At 47.0% G+C, this 27,041-nt stretch overlaps 1 protein-coding gene across 5 annotated transcripts in view; it reads right to left on the bottom strand.

Annotated features, from left to right (window-relative positions):
* The window catches only part of ATP6V1C2 (ATPase H+ transporting V1 subunit C2), a 60,337-nt gene that overhangs the window by 22,258 nt on the left and 11,038 nt on the right, over positions 1-27,041 (bottom strand). For 4 of the 5 annotated variants that reach the window (XM_055540929.1, XM_055540928.1, XM_055540927.1 and 1 more), the window contains exon 4: positions 6,352-6,437. In XM_055540929.1, coding sequence (XP_055396904.1) covers positions 6,352-6,437 — 86 coding nt within the window. Of the gene's footprint in view, positions 1-6,351; positions 6,438-8,524; positions 8,646-27,041 lie in introns of those variants that run through there. The other variant, XM_055540932.1, reaches the window with a different exon arrangement.

The following is a 27,041-nucleotide window of genomic DNA, read 5'->3' on the forward strand; positions in this document are numbered from 1 at the left end:
TGGACGGGCTGGGGCTGTGGACAGAGTGGGGTCAGGTCACGTCTACACCTTCTCCTATGGCAATCAAGACTCCGGGCCCGTTTACTGAGCCCCTCATGTATGCCGGGAGTTGGACACGCATCCCTCTGACCCCAACAGCAGAGCTGAAAGCTCAGCAAAGCAGGTCCAGACACAAGCCTCCAGGGGCTGCGTATCCAGGCAAGCACACCTGTGTCCTGAGCAGTCGTCTCAGGTTTGCAATAGAGAAGGAAAAGCTTGGGGGCCCAAGCCCTGTGGGTGGAGGCAGGAGGTCTGCTTAACAGGATGCAGGGATAGTGACCCCAGGGCAAAATGGAGCCTGGGGGGACACTTGGGTTTCCAGGTTGCATGGGGGTGTGAAAGAAGGGGACATTCACTCAGCCAGGCAGCCAGGAGGTGGCAGCCTGGGCCAGAGCAGAGGCGAGAGGAGACGGGCTCAGCTCGAGATGAGCCTGAGTCGGACAGTTGGGGTTGACGAGTTGCCACGGAGCAGATGGAAATGAAGTGGGGCTTGGGGGAGGGAAGAGGTCTGAGAGCAGAGCTGTTAGATGGGCCTTAACATAAGGAAGGCTTCCCTGGTGGCTCAGATGGTAAAAACGTCTGCCTACAATGTGGGAGACCCGGATTCAATCCCTGGGTCAGGAAGATCCCCTGGAGAAGGAAATGGCAACCCACTCCAGTACTCTTGCTTTGAAAATCCCATGGACAAAGGAGCCTGTTAGGCTACCAGTCCTTGGGAGTCACAAAGAGTCAGTCGGACACGACTGAGCGACTTCACTAACTCACTCAACATTAAGGATGACGATGCTGGTGATGACCTTCACAGCCAGCTGACCCTGGTGCTTCACCCTGGCCTGGAGGCATGAAATATTGGATTGGCCAGAAAGCTCTTTTGAGTTTTTCCATAAGAGGATACCAAAACGCTTGAACGAACTTTTTGGCCAACCCGATATTTCAGTTAATTTACTTTTCAACCCTGTTGGGGCTTATCATTATCTCCAGCTTAGAGATAAGGAAACTTTGGCACAGAGTAAGTCATGTAACCCCCACCAGAAAACGAGATGAGGAACGAGGAGCTGGGGGTGGGGGGTGCTCCTTCTCTGCCCCACCCTTGGGCAGGTGAGGCAGTGGTGGAGACAGCGGGGGGTGGGGTGGGGGGGACACAGGGAAGCTGTCATGGGTTGGCGCCTTCCTGAGAACCACACACTGATACATCTGGTCTCGGGACTTAGAGAGGTCCTTCAGATTCCAAGGGCTCCCCTTGTGGCTCAGCTGGTAAAGAATCCGCCTGCAATGCAGGAGACCTGGGTTCAATCCCTGGGTTGGGAAGATCCTCTGGAGAAGGGAAAGGCTACCCACTGCAGTGTTGTGGCCTGGAGAATTCCAGGGACTGTATAGTCCATGGGGTCGCAGGACACGACTGAGCGACTTTCACTTTGTGATTCCAGTGGTGTTGAGATTGCCTAGGGTACCCCGCAGGCACCAAAGGCGAGGTCCTGGCCCAGTGAACTAAGTGCCCTTAGAAGGAGGCACGAGAGAGCCGCCCTGACCCCCGCCCCATCCTGTGTGCGTGCTCCCACCAAGGAAGGGACATGTGAGCACACGGCGGAGGAGGCAGGTTCTCACCAGGAGCCAACCCTGCCATCACCCTGACCCTGAATTTTCAGCCTCCAGAGATAAATGTCCGCGGTTTAAGCTCCAGTCTGGGTATTTTGATATGGTAGCTTGAGTTGACTCATATGGGATTTTGGTACTAATTTGATATCAATATGGATTAGGGGACTGCCACACTAGGGCAGGGAGGTGACTTTGCAGGGAGGATCCAGGCCTGCGAGGAGCTGAATTAAGGCCTGGATGATGGCAGGGGCATGGTCAGTGGCAGAACCGAAGGTCACAAAGGACTTGTCCTGTGTCAGTGGTCACCCTTGATGCTGCTACTGAACCCTACTGTGGGCCAGGCACTGGACAGGCGTGACGGTCACACAGCTCCCATGCTGTTCGCTCGCTGCCTGGTGGGAGCCACCAACACGTCCCCACCACAACAGACCAGGGAACATCCCCCTAGGCCAATGCCAGGCAGATGTGTGCTCTGGCGATCCCCACCACTGTCCCCTCCAGACCTCGTGGGCACATCACACCACCCAAGCCAAGCCAACCCTAGCCCCTCACTCTCCCTCTCACGGCTGCCCTTGTCCTAAACATCAGAATGGAGACCAAGTCCTGAAAGCCTGCCCAACCCTCCCTTCCCTTGCCAGCCAGAGCCTGTGGACGCTGGCCAACTCCTTCTCACTAATGACGCTACACAACCATGGTTGATTCCCCTGCTCTTTCAGGCTCCTTGAGGGCAGTTGACTATCTCTGTGTCCCCAGAGCTCTGTGACAGTGTCCAGCAAGGGGCAAGCACTTCATATGAGAATCTTCCTAATAACCCTGATTACTGTCCTAACATTAGCCAGGTTGCTTAGAAGAGGTACCTTTCAGACAAGCTCTTATCTCCATGCATTTTTTACTAACTCTGGGCTTTCCAGCATTTAGCCCAAAGAGAATGAATGCATCCTCCTGTCCACTAGAACACCTATAATTCCTCTATGACTCAGCCCCTCTCCTCGCGAAGGCTCCCAAGCCCTTGGTTTCCATGACAGCACATGAGGTACTGCGGGTCTGAATCCTGGACCATGAGCTCCTAGAGGGCAATCATCTCCGGATGCCCAGAACCCAGCACAGTGCCTGGTGCTCAATGGCCAAGTGTGAGTATCTGATGAAAGAGGAGGGAAGATAAGGAGACGGTGACGAGCTCCCTGCAGAAGGCTCCAGAGACCTCTGGGTTGTGACTGTGACTTCCTCCTCCAACGTCACCTCTTCCCAGTTGGGAAGACCAGTTCCAGACACTGCACCTTGCCCCTCGCACATTGCCTTTGGTGAGAGTGTGGTCCGAGGACAGTTCTCAGCCTTAGAAAGTGGCAGCCCCGGATCCTCTGGGTGCTCCCAAACCACAGCCTCCTCTCTGCCTGCTTGTAACAACAGGCTCCCCTCCCCTCCTGTCCCCTGGCTGAAATCCCAGAAGCCTGGGCTCCAGGAAGCAGTGCATGCTTGGATCGAAGGCCTGTGAGGTCAGACCATGACCCAGGCAGGCTCACTTTGAATCAAAACACGCAGACAGCTGCCCTTGAGCAACAGTGATGTCATCCAAGAACCCAAACAAAGCCTTCCCGGCAGCAGAGGAACAAAGGACTGGTGACCACACCGACAGAGGCCAGACAGCCCGAAGGACCATCAGGTGGTTCCAACCCTGAGCCTTCCAGGGCCCCGGCCAGACCAGGGTATGTTTGCTCAGCTCTGCTGCAATCACACACGCCTGTATCCTTCCCGCTTCAAGCACAGCAAGAGGAAACAAAAGGTGCCCAGGCTGAGAACCGTAAAGGGATTAAGTCCATAAAGGCAAGAAAACTAAGACCCAGGGAGGTGACTTGTCAAGGTTGCAAAGGGCCAAGGCTGACTGTTCCAAGGCCGGGGCTCCTGGCCCTCCAGAAAACATAGCCCAGAAGACCTGGGGGGTAACCTCAGAGAGATCAGATTAAAATCTCACCTGCTGGGGAAACCCTGAGTTCCTGCAGTTAATTCTGTCACTAGCTCCCTGGCTGCTCTCTAGAAGAAAAATAGTTCCTTGTCCATCCGAATAATATCAAGAAAGTTAAAAGTGTTAGTCACTCAGTCGTGTCTGATTCTTTGCCACCCCATGGACTGTAGCCCACCAGGCTCCTCTATCCATGGGATTCTCCAGGCAAGTGGGTTGACATTCCCTTTTCCAGGCGATCTTTCTGACCCAGGGCTCCACCCTGGGTCTCCTGCATTGCAGGCAGGCTATCAGGAAAGCCTGAGCCAAACTGTCTCAAAGGTGTCTTGACTGCATTACTTTTCAGAGACTTTACTATGCTGCTGTGCATGATGAATGTTCAAGAGCGGGCCATGAACGCTGCCCAAGGGTCCTTGACTTTTGTTTGCACAGGGCTGGGTACCAGACCGGCTTTGGAAAGTCATGAGGACCTGACTCCCAGGAGGCCTAGAGATAATGAAACAGATGGAAACAAATAAGGCTGGATTCTCTCCTCCTGAGAGGAGACTGAGGATGGATACGATGTAATAATGACACCTAATTTTAACTGACGTGAATTTTGAATAGAATGTAAGCATTTTGATCATTATTGTCAAGTGAGCTCAAATTCTTGAATCCTCAGTTCAGTTCAGTCGCTTAGTCATGTCCTACTCTTTGCGACCCCATGGACTGCAGCACACAAGGCCTCCCTGTTCATCACCAACTCCCAGAGTTTACTCAAACTCATGTCCATTGAGTCGGTGATGCCATCCAACCATCTCATCCTCTGTCATCCCCTTCTCCTCCCGCCTTCAATCTTTCCCAGCATCAGGGTCTTTTCAAATGAGTCAGTTCTCAAATCCTCAAGACCAGGTTTCTCAGATAGAAAAGTAGTCCTAAGTCAGCATTTCCGTCTAGAGCCCTATGAGTTACCTGCTGGGAAATAAGATCAGTTCATCAACTCAACAAAACAATTTTTTGGATTAGCACACAGGCGAGGAATCTCAGTGTAATTAACAGATTGCATTTGGGAAGGCATTTTGGTGACTTCTGGTCTGCCAAGATTTGTATATGTCCTACCTAATGGGATTTGCTGGTTCTAATTCCACCAGTCTGAGCAGGTTGGAGAAAAACCAATGCAAACAACACCTTCTAACGGGGAAACCAGAAATGGCCTGTTTGAGCACAGAGGCTCTCCCAGGAGAGGCTCGAAGAGTGTATGAGAGACCCCCATTGAGGCCACACAAAGCTAAGCCTGGCATTTAAAGATGTCAGGGTCCACCCAACAGCCAGCCCTCGCAGGCAGGAGGATGCTGGGGACGGCCATCAAGGCAAGAAGCAAACCACAAGCAAAAAGATGCCAAAGTCAATACTGAACTCCAGGAGGCATGCGGTGCTGCTGGGGGAGGCAGGGGAGACGTGAGGAAGAGGGGGAAGGGAAGAAACAGTTGCTGTCTGTGTTACATGGACACTGTGACCAAGCCACGAGGTTGTCACTTGAGAAATCCGTCATCACCTGGTCACTGTATCCCTACAACCAGACTGAGATTCCACCTTCCCAGGGGCACGCAGGAGTCACACTGAACACACACAGCAAACGACACACAACCTACTCTTTAAACACTTCATTTTTTCTTTCAAACCTGCAACGTTAGAGGATGGAGTCATTAGACTACAGTAACATACAAAACTAAGTTCTGATTTAGGAATATGAACATTTCCCTTTATCAATTTAATCAAGCAGATGTAACTAATGGTTTCCAAGATTCCCAGATGGGAGCTCCCTAATGGTCCAGTGGATCGGACTCTGCCCTTCCACCTCAGGGGGTACAGGTTCAATTTCTGGTTGGGGAACTAAGATCCTCCATGCCATGTGGCAATCAAAAAAAAAAAGGTTCTGGGGGGGAAAAACATGAATATATATGTAATAAATTTATAATATTTATATATTTTAAATATATGTGTGTAATTATGCATAATATTATATTATTGTAATGTATAACATATGTATAATAATGTATAATATTAATAATATGTACTAAATGACATATTAAATATAGAATATATGCTTTCATTTTCAGTATACTGATGCATAGAGCCATGGGTTTAATTATCTCTACAGATATTGAAACATCTAATTCTAAGGTTCCCAAAGCCTCAGAGTTTTTGTCTTGCACATTTTAAGGGCACTCAAATTGTCTGTGCCCTAATACATAGACCAAAACATGCTTGGAATCTACAGCCTTATCCTATCAGCGTAGGAGACAGAAATTCCAAATGCAAACCCGCTACACAAAGTGTTTTTGGTCTAACCCTCATCTAATTACTGGGCACAGCTAAAGAATCCAGTTGGAGGCATTCCAGCCTCCTTTGGGGATAGGATTAAACTGGTTAGGGTGTGGGGATAGAAGGGAGGCTGACAGAGAAGGTGGGTGGGCCAACTAACCCCTAAACCCCATTGAATTCATTTTCATCTCAAATTTCACTGAGGAGTTCAGCTACAGGTAAGAAAAGCCAGGTGCTTTATAAATGAGACAGAAGGATTATAAGGGAGATTGGAATCTTCCAAACAGCGGTGCCACTGTGCTCTAAGCGGCGTGGACAGCCTCTGCCCAGCGTGTCAGTTTGGAGCCTCCGTGGTGTCATGTCATTTCAGCCCTCCTGTGTGTCCACAGCTGGGACCACGAATGGACTAGAATAAGTTGGGAAAGGACCATCATAAGCGCGCTTCAGGGACCTACCTCCGTTGGCCAGAAGGTTCTCCTGGACCTTTCCCTTGGCGTCTTCCATCACTTCCACCACGCTCTGGGCCATTCTCTTTATGAGACTTTTGGGAAGGAATACAAAGCCAGTTAAGAGCAGAAAACTACCCACAGAATGCTCTCCACTCTGCCGGGGCCACCCTTTGGGGAACAACTTGGCAATATGTACCAAGAAACATAAAACGCGAACCGGTAATTGACCCAGTATTTCCACTTCTGAGAAACCATCTTAAGGAAATAGGACAAACAGAAAAAGCTTTCTGAATAAAAAGATGCTCTTTGCAGCAATGTTGCTGACAGCAAGGAACTGGAAACCACCGGATGGTCTGACAATGGACGATTGTTTAAGTAAATGATAGTGTACCCAGCTGCGGAGAAGGCAATGGCACCCCACTCCAGTACTCTTGCCTGGAAAATCCCATGGACAGAGGAGCCTGGTGGGCTGCAGTCCATGGGGTCGCTAAGAGTCGGACAAGACAGAGCGATTTCACTTTCACTTTTCACTTTAATGCACTGGGGAAGGAAATGGCAACCCACTCCAGTGTCCTTGCCTGGAGAATCCCAGAGACGGGGGAGCCTGGTGGGCTGCCGTCTATGGGGTCGCACAGAGTTGGACACGACTGAAGCAACTTAGCAGCAGCAGCAGCAGCAGTGTACCCAGCTGAGGGATTATTAGCAGCCACTGAAAATAAGGTTTACAAAGAATTTCTAGAACAAGGCATGTATTATAATGTTACATGAAAAAAACCCACAAACTTATACAGACAGTATGGCTGCAGCTATGTGAAAATGTCCCTCCTACTTTACATATTTTCTATTATAATCCAGTATTGCTTTTATAGGGCTTCCCTGGTGGCTCAGTAGTAAAGAAACTTCCGGCCAATGCAGGAGAGGTAGGTTCGATCCTTGGGTCAGGAAGATCCCCTTGAGAAGAAAATGGCAACCCACTCCAGTATTCTTGCGTGGAAAAATCCATGGACAGAGGAGCATGGTGGGCTGTAATCCACAGGGTCAGAAAAGAGTCAAACATGACTTAGCGACTAAACAACAACAACAAATTGCTTTTGTAATTAGAAAATTAAAGCTCTTTAAGTCTTCAGAAAACATACTGAAGGCTCCAGAAAGTTTAAGAAAAGATAAGAAAGTAGGAGATGCAGAGACATTTCCATTTCTGTGGCTCTGCCACATGTACGATTTTTGGCCAAATTTATTTAATCTCTGTGATCCATAGTTCCCTTCTTTGTAAAATGGGATGATATCCATTTTGAGGAATTGTTATAAATGTTAATAGAATAAATGGCAAAGAGTGTCCACTCCTGGAAGCCCATCAGTTAGAATTGCAGGAGGAAGCAAGCCAGTCGCATCAAAGTCTCCGACGATCCACATCTTTGCCTCGGGCCCTCTCCTGGTTCTCCTGGCTCCCAGGAGGGAGCGGCTGTTGGCACGGAGGAGGAAGAGGTCACTGAATTCCAAGTGGAGGACGACTCCCCAGCTGTGGCAGGCACTGGCCATGTGGCCACTCAGAGGATGGCCCAGGGGCCTAGGGTCCAACACACAAAACTGAGGCAGAGGACACCAAAAGGCCCCAGGTTAAAGGAAGAGAAAGAGAGGAGGCAGGGAAAAAAAGAACAGACTAGTGGGGAAAGCAACTTGCTTTGGTATCTAACCATTATCTGTTTGGGGCCAAAAAACTGATGAATACAAGTATAAAGTAATTAACCAAAAATGAACAACCACGCTCTCCCACCCAAAACCATGTTTCATGCGCTTCACAGGTCAACATTTTCCTTTTGTTGACCAGGTGCCAATTTCTATATCACTGTTATTGAATCATCTCAAGAATTCTCGAAGATGGGTATCATTCCCTTTTCCAGATGGGGAGACTGAGGCCCAGAGTAGTATTAATAATTTGCCTCCCAACTATCCAGTCTGTCTGTGGGGCCCACAGCTCTGGGCCACCTGGGTTTAAAATCTCCACAGATGTTGGCATTTCTTAGGATAGTAGTTCTGCCTCTTCCTAATGATAGCTGGGGCAAGGGACTGAGCTAATCTCATCCTGTTTCCTCGGCAACAAGGCGATGACACCCCTCCGCTCACAGAGTTTGGAACAGTGCATGTAAAGAACCAGGCCCCGGGAGTGTGTGATAAATACCTTCAGGTGTGCAGCCTGATGGAGACATTCAGGCTCCCTGCCCTCTGGCTCCCCAGGCAATTCAAGAGGAGACGAGGAGGCCGTGAATCCGGTTCCCTCCCATTTCCGGTGACCCAATTCCTCTCGCCTCCTACAGCCTACAGGTGTGACAACATCCATCCTTCTACCTGGGTTTCTGCACCATTCCCTGTGATTCTCCAACAGTCCTCACGCACTCACATGCCCCTTCATGAAGAGTCTTTCCTCAAATTATCCTAATTGGAGTGTGTTTTCTGTTATTTTTTTACAATGTATTTGTTTTTGGTTGCAGTGGGTCTTGGTGGCTGCGTGGGGGCTTTCTCCAGTTGTGGCGAGAGGGGCCTACTCCTCGTGGCAGGGTGCAGAGTTCTCATTGTGGTCGCTTCTCTTATTGTGGAGCCCGAGCTCTAGGCACACAGATTCAGATGGCCTGGTGCACAGGCTTAGTTGCTCTGCAGCACCTGGACTCCTCCCAGACCAGGGATTGAACCTGTGTCCCTTGTATAAGTAGGTGGATTCTTATCCACTGTACCACCAGGGAAGTCCCAATTCTGTTATTTGTTAGAACCCTGATTCTATCAACTCATTTGTTCATTCGCTCATTCATTTAGAAAATTCCAGATATTAACCAGCTATGTGCCAAGCACGGACTAGAGTGCTGTGAATGCAGATGCTGTGAACCATACAGCCCCTGCTCTCAGAGAACTTCTTTCTGATGCTGTCAAGGGTTCCTCTTTATCATGATTATAGTGACAATGCAGGTTGCTGTCTTTTATTATCATATCCTCAGTCATACTTTGAGTATCGTCCTTACATGAGGGTTCTAACTCCAGCCCCAAGGGCAACATTTTGGTGCATAGCAGCTGTTCAGGAAAGGTTTGTTGAATGAATAAATGAATGTCAGAGCACCTAAATAACACACGGGCCTCCTTCTCAGTAGAGCTAAAAGGAGAACCCACTTGCCACTCTGTTAATGACTATTTGCTGTTTCCAATTCTAGCCTCTGCTGCTGCTGCTGCTGCTAAGTCGCTTCAGTCGTGTCCGACTCTGTGCGACCCCATGGACTGCAGCCCACCAGACTCCTCCATCCATGGGATTTTCCAGGCAAGAGTACTGGAGTGTCGTGCCATTGCCTTCTCCGAATTCTAGCCTCTATGAAGTTTTTAACCATAACAAGTATGGTGGCACACCTGCCCCCAGGCATGTACACCACCACGGAACATCTCAAAATAGCATGGTCCGACGAAGCTCAACTGCTGGAAGAATTGCTTGTTGCACCTAACAAAAATGTCCCTGACTTAGCTGTGATCATTAACCACAGGCATCAGTGAATTGAGTATTGCTAAATCAGAACACTTTTCTCATGGAAAGGAATATGAGAGTCTAGATGCTGTTTAAAATTTTTTTTTTCATTATACAGTTTATTGTAAAAATTTAACATGTCATGTTAGAGCTTCCTCATTCCTTTCATTAACTGCATAATATTTCACTGCAAACTTGAGTCATAACTAATTTGCTCTATTGAACATTTGGGTTGCTTATGTTTTGATGGATTTTGCAACAAAACACACACTTTGCCCATTTGTACAGGCACATAAGCAGAGACATCTCTCTGCTCACAAAGGTCTATATAGACAAAGCTATGGTTTTTCCAGTAGTCTTGTATAGATGTGAGAGTGGACCATAAAGAAGGCTGAGCACCGGCATATTGATACTTTTGCACTGTGGTGCTGGAGAAGACTCTTGAGAGTCCCTTGGACAGCAAAGAGATCAAACCAGTCAATCCTAAAGGAAATCAGTCCTGAAGATTCACCGGAAGGACCGATGTGGAAGCTAAAGCTCCAATCCTTTGGCCACCTGATGTGGAGTCGACTCACTGGAAAAGACCCTGATGCTGGGAAAGATGGAGGGCAGGAGGAGAAGGGGACAACAGAGAATGAGATGGTTGGATGGCCTCATCTACACAATGGACATGAGTTTGGGCAAATTCCAGGAGACAGTGATGGACAGGGAAGCCTGGCATGCTGCAGTCCATGGGGTTGCAAAGAGTCAGATATGACTTAGCAACTGAACATATGTAGAATAAATGGCAAATGAATAACTACTGGGATAAAGGGTGTGAGCACTTAACAATGTTAACCGATAAGGCCAAATTATCCTTCAAGTATACAGAGCCAATGTACTGTCAAGTGCCTACCTCTTAAACCCTTGCCAACGTGACACATTATGTACCTTTTTAATCCCTGCCAATCTGACAGCTGAAAAATTCTGTCACTGTTGCTCTGACTTGCATGTTTGATCATCGGTGTGGCTGGACAGCTTTTGATAGGTTTATTGACTCTACAAATGACTATTTTCTTCTGTTAATAGAGTGTTCATATCTTTTGTTGGTTTTTCTACTGGTTTCTTCATTAAAAAAATTTATTTATAAGGGCTCTTAGGAGTTTCAGGGACTCAATTCTTGAGACACTGCTTTGAGCTAGGTAACATCCCCATTTTAAAGATGAAAAAATTAATACTTAGAGAGCTAAAAATCACCTTGTATGAGCTATAAGTGTCAGAGCAGAAATTGATCCTAAATCTACATGACTCTAAAGCCTTGCTCTTCAGTGGTAGTCTGGCTAAACTAAACTAAAGCTAAACACTGGCTCCTTCCTCTAAAATACTGGGCAAAAACTTATTCTAACCCATAAGGGAAGATATATGCTGCTGCTGCTGCTGCTGCTAAGTCGCTTCAGTTGTGTCCAACTCTGTGTGACCCCATAGACGGCAGCCCACCAGGCTCCCCCATCCCTGAGATTCTCCAGGCAAGAACACTGGAGTGGGTTGCCATTTCCTTCTCCAATGCGTGAAAAGTGAAAAGTGAAAGTGAAGTCGCTCAGTCGTGTCCGACTCTTCGCGACCCCATGGACTGCAGCCCACCAGGCTCCTCCGTCCATGGGATTTTCCAGGCAAGAGTACTGGAGTGGGTTGCCATTGCCTTCTCCAAAGATGTATGAATCATATCTTAATTAAAAAAACAAACTGCAAACGGTATATAACTTGACTGGGGTGTTGGTTAAACTGACGTACCCAACAAAATTCATCAACCAGTTAATTCAAGATGTGCACATTTCACTCTATGTACATTTTACCGGATTAAAAAATTGTTTTGATCGCCAACAGGCACATGAGAAGCAAGTGAGCGTGAAAAGATGCCCAATATCACTAATTATTAAGAAAAATGCAAATCAAAACTACAATGAGGTATCATCTCACACCAGTCAGCATGGCCATTGTTATAAAGTCTACAAAAGACTTCCCTGGTGGTCCAGTGACGAGGACTCCCTGCTTCCAATGTGGTGGGCCCTGGTTCGATCCCTGGTCAGGGAACTAAATTCTGTACGAGTTTTCATGCCACAACTAAAGACCCTACACGCTGCAGCTAAGACCCGTTGCAGCCAAGTAAATAAATAAAGACTGTGAACCAAAACTCCTGAAGTCCATACGCTCTAGAGCCCATATTCTACAACAGGAGAAGCCACCACAGTGAGAAGCTTGTGCACTGCAACGAGAGTAGCCCCACTTGCTGCGATTAGAGAAAGCTGCACACAGCAGTGAAGACCCCAGTACAGGCAAAAAATAAAATAAAAAAACAAAATTATAGTTACCATATGATCCTGCAATCCCACACCTGGGCATATATCTGGAGACAGTTCTAACTCAACATAGACACTCACCCCAATGTTTGCACTATTCAATAGCCAAGACATGGAAGCAACCTAAATGTCCATCAAAAGATGAATAGATAAAGGTGTGGTCCATATATATACTGGAATATTACTCAGCCATAAAAAAGAATGAAATAACGCCATTTGCAGCAACATGGATGGACCTAGAGATTATCATATTAAGTGAAGACAGAGAAAGACAAATATGATATAATATCACTTATATGTGGAACCTTTTTAAAAAAGTGATACAAATGAACTTCTTCACAAAACAGAAACCAACTCACAGACAGAAAACAAACCTATGCTTACCACAAGGGAGGAGGGAGTTGGGGAGGGATAAATTAGGAGTTTGGGACTAAGATATACACCCCTCTATATATAAAATTATAAATGACAAGGACCTAATATATAGCACAGGGAACTATATTAAATACCTTGTAATAACATATAATGGAAAATAAACCAAATCACTTTTCTGTACACCTGAAATGAACATAGTATTTTAAATTAAACTTCAATCTTAAAAAAAAGAAAGAAAATTTACAACAGATACTATCTGTTCAAGTCACCAGTAATGGGAAGATGAATAGCATGTGTCTCTTGATATGATGTACTGAGAAGAACACAACTTCATTTCTGGGGTATTCCTGCAAAAAGTGCATAATCTGTATCTCATCATGAGGAAACATCAGACGAGTTTAAATTAAGAAGCATTTTACAAAATAACTGACTTGTACTTGTCAAAGCAACTCAACGTAAAAGTCAGAGTCTGAATGACCATTCCAGTTTAAACAAGGCAAATAAGACATGACAATTAATTGTGAAAAACAGGGAGACAACTTAATGTTTACCATTATCTAAGAAAAATATGAGATTTTCTTTTGTTATTAAGGACACTATTGGCTAATTGGCGATATCCAACTAAATCAGTAAATTACAATAATACTGTATTCCTGATTTTGATCATTGTATTAAGGGACAATGTTAGTGGCAGTCCTTGTTTTTAGAAAATATAAAGTATTTAGAAGTAAAGGGACATTATATCTGCCAGGAGACTTCAGAAAAAGCAAGTGAGAGAAGATAAAGTAAATGTGGTAAAGAGAAATTCTTTGAATAGTCTTGCAATTTGGAAATTAGCTCAGAATAAAACATTAAACAATATTTAAGCATGTACAGTACCTAATTCCACTTTTAAAAATTATATGTCAGTATATACCTAAATGAGAATCCTGACACGATTCTGGTAATATGAAACTGTTAATACTGGTTCCCTTCAAGATGGTAAAGTGTCCTGCCTACAATGTGGAAGACCCAGGTTCGATCCCTAGGTGGGGAAGATCCTCTGGAGAGGAAATAGCAACCCACTCCAGTACTCTTGCCTGGAAAATCCCATGGACAGAGGAACCTGGCAGGCTACATAGTCCATGGGGTCGCAAACAGTCAGACATGACTGAGCAACTAAACTTTCTTTCTTTCTTTTCTTTTTCAGGTGTACAATAACAGAGACTTTCCCTTTAAATGTATTTCTGTAATGTCATGCTTAAAGTGATTAAGATGTATATTACTTTGGTAAGTAGAAAGCAAAAGAAAAATAAATAAACATAGCAGCATTATTTACAATTGCCAAAAAAACCAATCCAAGTGCTCATCAATGGATGCATAGATAAATAAAATGTAGTATTACTCATATAATGGACAATTGCTGTTGTGGTTGGTCACTAAGTCATGTCTGACTCTTTGCGACCCCATGGACTGTAGCCCACCAGGCTCCTCTGTCCATGGGATTTCCCAGGCAAGGATACTGGAATGGGTATTCATTTCCTAATCCAGGGGATCTTCCCCACCCAGGGATAGACCCTGCATCTCCTGCATAGCAGGTGAATTCTTTACTGCTGAGCCACCAGGGAAGCCCAATAGTGGAATATTATTCAGGCTTTAAAAGGAAGGAAAGTGTGCCACATGGTACAGCAAGGCTGAACCTTGAAGTCATTATGCTAGGTGAAATAAAAAGATAAACACGGTATGATTCTGTTTATATGAGGTAGCCAGCATCAAATTCACAGAAGCAGTAAGTAAAATGATAGTTTCCAGGAGGAGGGAATAAGGAGTTATATATAATGGATTAACAGAGTTTCGGTTTTGCAAGACTTCTGAAGTGGTGATGACGGTTGTACAGTGATGTGAATGTACTTAATGGCCTGAACTATTTAAAAAATGATTAACATGGCTGTAAATAGGAGAGAATTCTAGGCATACAGAGGTGTCGCAAGCACAGGAAACTGTCTCCCCACCTAGACAACAAGGACACTCGCCGAGTCTGTCTGATGTAGCCATTTCGGAACTCTGGAAACTACTGAAGGCCAGCAACTTCCAGGGGGAAGCTCAAACCATAAAACTACAGTTACTCTTGGTCACTTCCAGCTCTTAGCACAGTGGCAGCAAGCCCTCGGAACCCGCAGCCACAGGCAGGCATCTGTGTGTTCCTGGAGCAATTTGCACACAGTTTGGGGGAGCCAGGGTGGGCAAAGGACACTGTCCTCCAAATAGTGAAGAATCTGTGCTCTGATTGCTGCTTCTGATCCCAGAGGTGCAGACAAAGAGGGCGGGCACCCCTGTTGCAACCTCCCCACGTTGTGTTGTTGCAAGCCCCTCTCCCTCCAGGTGTGAGGCAGGGCAGGGAGGGAACTGAGAAGGGAGGGGGTCTTCAGGAGCTGAGCAGGCAGAATCCGGACACCTGGAACAGCAGGGATAAGAGTCGGGAGAGACGGAGTTGCCTGTGTCCAGGTGTATGACGGACACGTCCTGTCTTCCCTTTCTGCAAACACTCTGGGGCACCCCTAGCACTGCTGATTTCTGGGCTCCTAGGGCACCCAGAGTTCCTGCTGCCCCTTCAGGTGGATGGTGGCTCAAGAGCTGGGAGCACCGCCAGGCAGGTGGGTGTTCTGAGATTTCTGTGTCCACCAACTAACCCTCCTGCAACCTGGAACTCATCTGACTGACCAGCATGCAGGGTCCCAGCGCTCTTCCAGGCATGGGGCTGTGGGTGGGAGAAGGCTGGCCCCACTAGACAGAAGTGGAGGAGGCCGCTGATCCCCATGCACCCGAGCACACTCCCCCTCCCTGGGGCTCAAGCCCAGATGGGATGCTTCCTAAATGGTGTCTCCAGTACAGACCGTGCACAGCAGAGCATCCCTGCGGGCCACGCTTCCATCCAGGCGCTCGGCTGGGCCATCTGTACCTACCTGCCTCGCCCCTGTTCTGAAGGAGGGACTGGGTCTCCTATACCCAGTTCCCTTGTAGGGACAGCGTGGCTATCAGGTTCCGAGGTAAGGAGCACAGGTCTACAGGGACATGAAAGAGAGGGTATCCACCAGACTCCAGGGTTTTCTGGATAATTCGGGCACTGCAGGCTAGGGTTGGTCTAGTTTTCAGAAATGACCCCATGCCTGGGAGGAGAGGGCCAACGGGTAACAGGGAGGGCAGAGGCCATTTCCATAGCCTCTGACACAGAGGAAAACAGTGGCTCCATCTAGCGAGCTGTCCTGAGTCCTCATGTAACAGGAGGGAGGGGGACAGGGCACAACTTTCTGAAAGAATGACCTAGCCCAAGGGGACAACATAAACCGATTAGAACCAAATGGGTCCAAGATGGCAGACAAGCTGACTTTAATTAGACCTTGATCCTCAACAAGGTTTTTCCAGTAATCATGTATGGATGTGAGAGTTGGACTATAAAGAAAGCTAGCACCAAAGAATTGATGCTTTTGAACTGTGGTGTTGGAGAAGACACTTAAAAGTCCCTTGGACTGCAAAGAGATCCAACCAGTCCATTCTAAAGGAGATCAGTCCTGAATATTCATTGGAAGGACTGATGCTGAAGCTAAACTCCAATACTTTGGCCACCTGATGGGAAGAACTGACTCATTTGAAAAGACCCTGACGCTGGGAAAGATTGAAGGTTGAGGAGAAGTGGATGACAGAGGATGAGATGGTTGGATGGCATCACCAACTCAATGGACATGAGTTTGAGCAAGTTCTGGGAGTTGGTGATGGACAGGGAAGCCTGACAGGCTTCAGTCCGTGGGGTCACAAAGAGATGGATGTGATTGAGTGACTGAACTGACTCGCCCTCTGAGATAGCCCACACTCTGTCTGTGGAGTGTGCTTCTCTCCAAATCTGAATTAAATCTACTTCGTACCTATCACTTTATCTCTCACTGAATTTTTTCTGCAATGAGACATCAAGGATCTGAGCTTGATTAGGTCCTGAAAACCCAGGAACCATGGGTTTTGGCTGGGTTTGTGTCCCAGCCACATGGGTTGAAGTCCCAAACTAAAGCCCACTCAGAGGACACATGTAAGATTCACCTGGCTCCACAGGACAAAGGAGGGGAAGCCCCAGGAGCTGAGCAAACAGGCTCAGGGAGGCTAATAACTGCCCCGCCCCCTGCCTGCTTCCAGCCTCGCCACCCTGGTCCCTTCACTGCGGGCTGTACTAACCCTGCACCCTGCCTCTAAAGCAAGCCTCCCTCCTCCACACCAGCTGCTGTCAGCACACCAGGGGCTGTCGGGACCCTCTGTGGGAGACCCATACCCCAGACCTCCCCATACACAGAGCTACTGCCTGCAGCCAGACTGAGGCCCTGGGGAGAGAGGCCTAGAAGCTCCCACTCAAGCGGGCCCCCGCTGCTGACTCAGGGCCCCCCCCCCCCCCCCCCCCCGCCCAGGGCACCTCACCCCCTCCTTTGTCTCTCCACTTCCTCCTCAGTCAAGGGACATGCCCCGCAGCAAAGTCATCAGGAAAATGTGAGCAGAGCAATTCAGAGACTTTGTTTTTAGAAACAAAAGATCCCCCGTGAGGCCTCTGGGAGGTCCCTGCTCTGGGGACTCTGGCCCCATTTATGGCTTACTGTGGATCCTGTCCTTGCTTCACAGAAACTCTGAGTTTCAATAATAGATGGATATTCCCATTTTAGAGCAATTCCATTCAGCAGAGTCACCCATCCCCTCTCCCACCACTCAAACCAGAACTTGCTCTAGCTTTGGGCACCTTGATTCTCCCACATCACAGCATAGACATTCTTTGTGTGTGTGTGTGAGTGTGTGTGTGTTAGTCACTCAGTTGTGTTGGACTCTGCGACCCCATGGACTGTAGCCCACCAGGCTCCTCTGTTCATGGAATTCTCCAGGTAGTAATACTGGAATGGGTAGCCATTCTCTTCTCCAGAAGCTTCTCCTGACCCAGGGATCGCCAGGTCTCCTGCATTACAGGCAGATTCTTTACCATCTGAGCCATCAAGAAATTATTGGTCCTCTTCAAAAAGCCAACCTACCCTCGGAGAAAATTTGCCCTCTAGTGGAACATGGAAGGGGAAGGCTCCTTGTTCTGAATTGGTGCTAAAATGCTCTGAGGTCTTACAGGAGTAACTGGGCAGTTCTGCTAATACTTAGCTGATGATGTCTAAGTTCTGGAGAGTGCTACAAGTCAACCCACCAAGGGCTTCCCTAGTGGCTCAGTGCTAAAGAATCTGCCGGCCAACGCAAGAGACTGTTAGGTAGTTAGAATAGGAAACAGGAGTCCAGAATGGCCGTGGCTAAAAGACAAGGAAGTAAAAAGCCTGGAAAATAGAACAAAGGAAGGTCTGAAGACAGAAGTGAGGACCTCAGGTAGAACAAACAGCACTCCTGGCTAGCCCAATTTACATAGGGCAGGCCCAGGGTGGGAGGAAAAAACATATAAAAAGAGGAGCCAAAGGGCCAGGGACCCCCTCTCTTCTCTTTGAGCGTCTTTGGGTCGGCATGCCCTCGTGCCTCAAGGATGGATTTTCCTGCTATTTTCTAAATAAAATTGAGCTGTAACACGACCTGTAACACTGACCTGTCTAAGAGCTATAACACAGTCTGTTTGAGACCTGAGAGCTATAACACGGTCTGTCCGAGAGCTATGACACGCTGTGGGCTCTAACGTTCATGGCTTCAAATTTTTGTTGAGACAAGACAGAACCGAGGAGAAGGAGAATACACTCGCCTGACATCCATAGGCAGAGGGGCCTGACGATGTCTAAGTTCTGGAGAGTTTGCTACAGGTCAACCCACTAAGGGCTTCCCTAGTGGCTCAGTGCTAAACAATCTGCCAGCCAACGCAAGAGACGAAGGAGACTCAAGTTCGATCTCTGGTCTGGGAAGATCCCACATGTTGTGGAGCATCTAAGCCAGAGCGCCACAACTACTGAACCTGTGTCCTAGAGCCCGGGAGTCACAGCAGCTGAGCCCAAGCACTCCAGAGCTTGTGCTCCACAACAAGAGAAGCCATTGCAACGAGAAGCCCACGCTGCAACAAACAGCCCCCACTCTCAGCAACTAGACAGAAGCCCAGGCAGCAACAAAGGCCCAGCACAGGCAAAAACAAATAAATTCAAACTATTTTAGAAAGTCACCCATCAAGCAGCCCAGTCACCGTGCCCAACCGCAGGGATCCCAGGACTCACAAGTGAAGAGTGTCACCAGAAGGGTGCAACCCACAGCCCTCCCAGAAGACGCCAGGGCGACAGCAGAAGGGCAGATCACAAATGGGAGGATAGAAGACTCAAAACTGCCTCTAAGTGTGCTTACTCAAGCTGGTGATTGAATAAATCCATATTCAAACAATCCCACATCATTTTCATTTTGCCAGGGAAATGAACAATGGTTTCTAAAGGCACTCAATTGACAAGGGTCTGATGAAATGACCTGTTCTTGCAACCTCTCTGGAAAACAATTTAGCAATATATACAAACAACTTTAAATATGTCTCCATCCCCTGAATCAGTAATTAAACAATTTAGCAATATATACAAACAACTTTAAATATGTCTCCATCCCCTGAATCAGTAATTCCACTTTCGGAAGTGCAATTTTAGGAGGTAACCAAAAATGAAGACAGAGGTTTATGCCAAGATGCTAATTAAGGTGGTAATTATAGTAGAATCATCTGTGCTTGATTACCATAAAAAATAAAATGAAACAAGCCCTCCTCCCCCATTAAAAATCCTTAACATTAGAGTCATGGGAGTATGACCATAACATAATCTGCCCACCCAGAATCACTGCATGGAGTCACAGCTGGAAGGGCCTTTAGGGACCAAGGTGAGGTAGGGACTTGCCTAAGATCGCACAGCTCCTTGGGAACTGACCAGGACAGAAACAAGGCCTCTAGGACAGCTTGATCCTCCCTGGGAGGGGACTGCAATGGGTACTAGGTTTTCTTTGAGACAACATTCTGGAATGTGATGGTGGCAAAGGCTGGACTGGGCTTCTCAGGTGACTCGGTGGGTAAAGAATGCACCTGTAATGCAGGAGACACATGGTTCAATCCCTGGGTCAGGAAGGTCCCCTGGAGGAGGGCATGGCAACCCACTCCAGTATGCTTGTCTGGAGAATTCCCATGGACAGAGGAGCCTGGTGGGCTACAGTCCATTGGGTCGCAGAGTGGGACACGACTGAAGAGACTGAGCATGCATGCAATGGCTGGACTACCTTGTAAACACACTGGAGACGAATGAATTTCATACCTTAAGGGAGTGAATGTAACAGTGTGTGAATTATACCTCAATTAAAAAAAAAAAGTCTCAGCCTTGTTCTTGGCTTCCAGGGTAGAGACCCAGCCTGGAGAATGTCAAGGACTGGTTTGGCCCCTTATGCTGGATATCGTCACCTTCCCCAGAGTTCCTTGGCTCCACCCTCTTCTTTCCCATCACCACTATATTTTAGTTACCAGAAATCAGCCCAGGCCCGGCCCTGGGTCACTGTCCTAGGCAGGTCATGCTGTCTTTGTCCAGATTTCCTCCAGCACCCCACTCTGGGCTTTCTTTGCCTCTCCCAACCCAGCCTCCAGGTGTCCATCCCTCCTACGGCAGCCAAGGGGATCTCTAAAAATACACCTCTTTGCATGCCATTGTATTGCTTAAACTCTACCAGTGATTTCCCAAGAAGTTCAAATATTGACATTCATACTCCTTAGCAGAGTTTACAAGAACACCCCGCCCTGTCTGGCCTCCTTTTTCTCCATCCTCCTCCTCTCCGTTGCCCTTCCCAGGCCAGCCTTCTGGAGCCACTTGGATGCTACTAACTCTTTCTAACAGCCCAAGTGCCCCTTCCTCAAGGCAAGGCACCCCTAACAAGTACAGTCAGCATTGGCAAACACCCCCACCCAAAACTGGTTGCTTTCTGCACTCAGCAAAAAAACATACTGCGTCCGCTATGCACCAGGCACTGTTATGGGAAACAGTAGTGAACAAACAGACCACAGCTGCTGCCCTCATGGGGTGGACACCAGGAACCTCCCTCCTCCATATAAATGATCACAATGCAAAAGTGCTCTGGTCGCCACTAAGCAAAGAGATCTCTGAAAGTTCATTACTCCCGCTATCGTCAGCTGCTGCAAAATACAGGGGCTCTGAGAAAACACACAGATGACCAGCAGATCCTGGCTGCCCAGCTGGACAAGTGCCTGAGGATATGAAGCAGGACATCAGTCCAGCGCTCCTCAGAGCCACAGGGCTCCCTGTCTTTCCTGCTTCACTCATGTCCCACCTAGGATCCAGATGGCCTCTTTACTCCTTCACCTCATCTCCCAGAATGTGACCTTTCCAAAGAATGAGCATTTCTTTAAAAAAAAAAAAAAATCAGTATTCTTGAGAATTCCCTGGTCCAGTGACGAGGACTGCCTCCATACTTTCACATAAGGGGGAAAGGGTTCGATCCTTGGTTGGGGAACTAAGATTCTGCAAGCTGTGGCATGGTAAAAAAAAGTTAAAATAAAAATCAGTATTCCTTATTCATACAAAATAGTATTCAATGCAGCTGTTATTTCAAGCTTAGTCCAAGCAAGGAGGCCACGCCCTGGGACTCCATGATCTGATCTGGCCCTCCTCCAAGCCATACCCATCCCCCAGGGTCAGGAAGCGATGCAAAGGTTTAAGGGTCACAGTTTGGGTACCAAGATCCTAGCTGCCTCAAGGATTAAGTATTTACCCAAAAGAAATGAAAATTTGTCAATACAAAAATAGCACATAATACATGGGTACTCACAACTTAAACAGTCTAAAACTGGAAATCTTCCAATGGGTAAATAAATAGACTATGGTTTACCTATGAAATGGAATACTACTCAGCAGTAAAAAAAAAAAAAGGAAAGATTAATATACATACCGCAGCATAGAAAAATCTCAAATAATGAGGCAGAGTGGAAAAACCAAATCAAAAAAAGAATACTCACCATATTGTTCCACAAGTTCTAAAATATGTGTGTACTCTTACAGTGGTAGAAAGCAGATTAGTGTTGAAGGAGGAGATGCAAAGAGCTTCTAAGGGTAACAGATATGTTCACTACCTTGGCTGTGGCGATGGCTTCACTGGTGTATATACGTCAAAACTCATCATTCAAACTGTACAGCTTAAAAACCTGCCATTTATTGCACATCATTTATGTCTAAATAAAGCCACTTAAAAAAAAAAAAGCCCACACTACATTGAGGCTGCATTTCTTACCTACCAGGTTTGTAATGATCCCAAAATTTGACAGCACACTTGATTAGAAAGATTGTAGGAAAATGGGGGACTCTTACTTCCACTGCTAACGGAAATTCAAAATGGTCAGAGAAATCTGATAATGTCCATTAAAATTACGGAGCCACCTGATCCAGGACCCAGCAATTTACTTTCGAGAATTCATCCTGGAGATACACATGCATAATTGTATGTGCAAAGGAATGATGCAGGAGCAAGATTATACCCTGCGGCACTGTTGGTAACAGGCCCCCTTCTCCATAAAAGTGAATAAGCCAAGTGTCCACCTCTAGGGCTGACTAATAAACCTTCCCCACGTTGAATGCATGGTAGTTTAAAACCAAGAAGGCTCTCTATACACTGATGGAGAAATCTCTCCCAGAATACACTATTAAGTGAAAAAGAACCAAGATGCTAAACATGGGGATTATGACTTTGTATTTAAAAGTATGTTAGTCACTCAGTCACGTCTGACTCTGTGCAACCCCATGGATCCCACAGGCCCATCAGGCTCCTCTGTCCATGGGATTCTCCAGGCAAGAATACTGGAGTGGGTTGCCATTTCCTTCTCCATTGTATTCGAAAAGGGAAAAAATAAAAATATATGCTGGAATTTGCCTCTACTTGCATAAAGAAGCATCAGAAATGTATCCAAGCAATTCATACAAGCGGCTTCCTAAGCAGGGGCTGGGGAGGGCTTGGATGGGCAGGGTTTAAGGGAGACTTCTCATGTAAAACCTTTTATATTGTTTTGCCTTTGATACATGTGAATGTATTACCTATTCAGAAAACAAAAACAACCTTGTTATAAAGGTTGTTTTAAATATAAATATCTATATTTATATTTAAAAGATATTTTATCTTTTAAATATAAATTTAGAATCCCTGGCCTTAATATTTCCTAGAAGTACGTTAGGATCCAATGGGCTAATAGCCATATAAATGCTATTGATAACACAGGTCCTCAAAGTCAGAAGCCCACCTGACTCAGGATTACAATGAGTACTTCCTTAAAATGCAGATTCCTAGTTCCTACCCTAAATGAACCTAATCAGCATCCCTGGAGGTGATGCCCCAGGACCCATAAATTTTTCAGGTTCCCCAGCGGATAGAACAGGTGCTAGAAGAGATGGCCCACTACCATGAGATGGACGTGTACCCAGTAAATATTGACTCAGCACCGGCTCTGTGCCAGGCTCCACTCTAGGAGATGCACACAGAAATCTGACTTAGGGCAGATATTCCATTAGACACACAAACAAGGAGAGGATTAAATAGTGGTGCTTTCCAGGTGGCGCTTGTGGCAAAGAACCTGTTTACCAATGCAGGAAGTTCGATCCCCAGATCAGGAAGTTCGACCCCCAGATCAGGAAGATCCCCTGGAGAAGGAAACAGCAACCCACTCCAGTATTCTTGCCTGCAGAATCCCACAGATAGAGGAGCCTAGTGGGCTACAGTCCATGGGGTCGCACAGAGTCAGGCACGACGGAAGTGACAGCATGCATGCACACGTGGAAGGCAGAGAATTAAAATAAAGGACCTAGAGGGACTCGGCCTCTGGAGGAGGTGACATTCTAACTGAGATGGGATGAGGTCAGGGTCCGTCCCCTCCCCCCCGCCCCCCCGCACCGTCTTCAGTGTGGAGTGGCAGGTGGGGGCCTTGTAGGCTGGGGGAATGGGTTGTGCAAGACCAGATGGAGCCAGCATCACGGGAGGTGATTGGGCCAGTGAACCTTGAAGGGGACACCCAGGATCTGATAGTTAGGGGTCTGGGAGCCAGTCAAGTGTACGTGTTTTCTACTGTGGGCACTGGAAAACCACGAGGGGTCTTCCAGCAAAAAAAAAAAAAAAAAAGTCACATACTGTTTTTTAAAAAAGATAACTGGGGCTGCTGTGTGGGCAGTGATGAAAAGCGAGCAGGAGACACATCAAGGGGTTGTTGCAAAAATGCAGAAGGCGTTGAAGGTGAACTGGAGGAAGGCAGAGCAGTGGATGGATACAGGACAGGTTTGGGAGGCGTAGGCCATGGGGCTCAGTCCTCACTGGGGTCTCAAGGGGATGGTCAGAGACGAGATGCCCAGACTGTTTGCTTGAACACAGGTGCCTGGACCCCAGGAGCCTTTGACTGAGGTGGGAGAGACCACAAAAGAGGAGAAAGGACATATATAAGCTGTCCATCGAGAATGACATGAAGCCAGTGCCCAAAAAAGAACCATTTAAAGCTGCTCCTGAAGCCCCTGAAAACAAGTCTCGTGAAGAGTGTGATGTGGACAGGGCCGGGCTGAGGTCTGGAGAACCGTTGCGTCATGGCTCCCAGGAGCTGGCCTGGGTCTAAAATGAAAGGACCTGGTGCTACATTTCCCCTCCAGAGAGTCACCCTGTGAGTTTCACAGTGTTGCCTGAGGCTGGCGCTCGCCTCCTACACAGAAATCAACAGCCCTCCTTCCCCGCAGGTGACTTCTGGCTTGGTGAGAGCTGCTGGGAGCTGGCTGGCGGGCTGTCAACGCAGCGACTGTCCCACCAGGGCCTGAAGGAGGAGACAGAGCCAGGGCAGGAAGGCAAGAAGTTAACAGCCATCTGCCCAGAAGAGAGAGAAGCAGACTGACCAGGTGAAGGCCTGATGCTCATCAGCTAAGTGGCTGAACTCTGAGAACATCAGGGTTCTCATCTAGAACATGGTGAGGATCTCATGAGGGAACACAGAAATGGTGGTGGTGGTTTAGTTGCTAAGTCGTGTCCGACTCTCACGACCCCATGGACTGTTGCCCACCAGGCTCCTCTGTCCATGGGATTCTCCAGGCAGGAACACTGGAGTGGGTTGTCATTTCCTTCTTCAAGGCATCTCCTCAACCCAGCGAGGGAACCTGCATCTCCTGCATTGGCAGGCAGATCCTTTACCACTGAGCCACCAGGGAAATGGAAGGCAACGAACACAGTGCCTGGCATATGGCATACAACAGGCAACCAAAGTGTTCAGTTCAGCTCAGTCGCTCAGTCGTGGCTGAGTCTTTGCAACCCCTGTGACCTCTAGCCTCCCTGTCCATCACCAACCCCCAGACTCTACCCAAACCCATGTCCATTGAGTCGGTGATGCCATCCAACCATTTCATCCTCTGTTGTCCCCTTCTCCTCCTGCCCTCAATCTTTCCCAGCATCAGGGTCTTTTCAAATGAGTCAGCTCTTCGCATCAGGTGGCCAAAGTATCGGAGTTTCAGCTTCAAGATGAGTCCTTCCAATGAACACCCAAGACTGATCTCCTTTAGGATGGACTGGTTGGATCTTTTTGCAGTCCAAGGGACTCTCAAGAGTCTTCTCCAACACCACAGTTCAAAAGCATCAATTCTTTGGCGCTCAGCTTTCTTTATAGTCCAACTCTCTCATCCATACATGACCACTGGAAATACCATAGCCTTGACTAGACGGACCTTTGTTGGCAAAGTAATGTCTCTGCTTTTTAATATGCTGTCTAGGTTGGTCATAACTTTCCTTCCAAGGAGTAAGCATCTTTTAATTTCATGGCTGCAATCACCATCTGCAGTGATTGATTTTGGAGCCCAGAAAAATAAAGTCAGCCATTGTTTCCACTGTTTCCCCATCTATTTCCCATGAAGTGACCGGACCAGATGCCATGATCTTAGTTTTCTGAATGTTGAGCTTTAAGCCAACTTTTTACTCTCTTCTTTCACTTTCATCAAGAGGCTCTTTAGTTTCTCTTCATAGTTTAGTTTCTGCCATAAGGGTGGTGTCATCTGCATATCTGAGGTTATTGAGATTTCTCCCGGCAATCTTGATTCCAGCTTGTGCTTCATCCAGTCCAGCGTTTCTCATGATGTACTCTGAAAATAAGTTAAAAAAGCAGGGTGACAATATACAGCCTTGACGTACTCCTTTCCTGATTTGGAACCAGTCTGTTGTTCCGTGTCCAGTTCTAACTGTTGCTTCCTGACCTGCATACAGATTTCTCAAGAGGCAGGTCGGGTGGTCTGGTTTTCTTGAAGAATTTTCCACAGTTTATTGTGATCCACACAGTCAAAGGCTTTGGCATAGTCAATAAAGCACAAATAGATGTTTTTCTGGAACTCTCTTGCTTTTTCCATGATCCAGCGGATGTCGGCAATTTGATCTCTGGTTCCTCTGCCTTTTCTAAAACCAGCTTGAACATCAGGAAGTTCAGGGTTCATGTATTGCTGAAGCCTGGCTTGGAGAATTTTGAGCATTATTTTACTAGCATGTGAGATGAATGCAATTGTGAGGTAGTTTGAGCATTCTTTGGCATTGCCTTTCTTTGGGGTTGGAATGAAAACTGACCTTTTCCAGTCCTGTGGCCACTGCTGAGTTTTCCAAATTTGCTGGCATATTGAGGGCAGCACTTTCACAGCGTCATCTTTCAGGATTTGAAAGAGCTCAACTGGAGTTCCATCACCTCCACTAGCTTTGTTCATAGTGATATTTCCTAAGGCCCACTTGACTTCACATTCCAGGATGTCTGGCTTTAGGTGAGTGATCACACCATGGTGATTATCTGGGTCTTGAAGATCTTTTTTGTACAGTTCTTCTGTGTATTCTTGCCACCTCGTCTTAATATCTTCTGCTTCTGTTAGGTCCATACCATTTCTGTCCTTTATTGAGCCCATCTTTGCATGAAATGTTCCCTTGGTATCTCTAATTTTCTTGAAGAGATCTCTAGTCTTTCCCATTCTGTTGTTTTCCTCTATCTCTTTGCATTGATAGCTGAGGAAGGCTTTCTTATCTCTTCTTGCTATTCTTTAGAACTCTGCACTCAAATGGGTATATCTTTCCTTTTCTCCTTTGCTTTTTGCTTCCCTTCTTTTCACAGTTATATGTAAGGCCTCCCCAGACAGCCATTTTGCTTTTTTGCATTTCTTTTTCTTGGGGATGGTCTTGATTCCTGTCTCCTGTACAATGTCACATACCTCCGTCCATAGTTCATCAGGCACTCTGTCTATCAGATCTAGTCCCTTAAATCTATTTCTCACTTCCACTGTATAGTCATAAGGGATTTTATTTAGGTCATACCTGAATGGTCTAGTGGTTTTCCCCACTTTCTTCAATTTCAGTCTGAATTTGGCAATAAGGAGTTCATGATCCGAGCTACAGTCAGCTCCCAGTCTTTGTTTTGCTGACTGTATAGCGCTTCTCCATCTTTGGCTACAAAGAATATAATCAGTCTGATTTCGGTGTCAACCATCTGGTGATGTCCATGTGTAGAGTCTTCTCTT

This window comes from Bubalus kerabau, chromosome 11 (assembly GCF_029407905.1).
Source record: "Bubalus kerabau isolate K-KA32 ecotype Philippines breed swamp buffalo chromosome 11, PCC_UOA_SB_1v2, whole genome shotgun sequence".
Classification (NCBI taxonomy): Eukaryota; Metazoa; Chordata; class Mammalia; order Artiodactyla; family Bovidae; genus Bubalus; species Bubalus kerabau.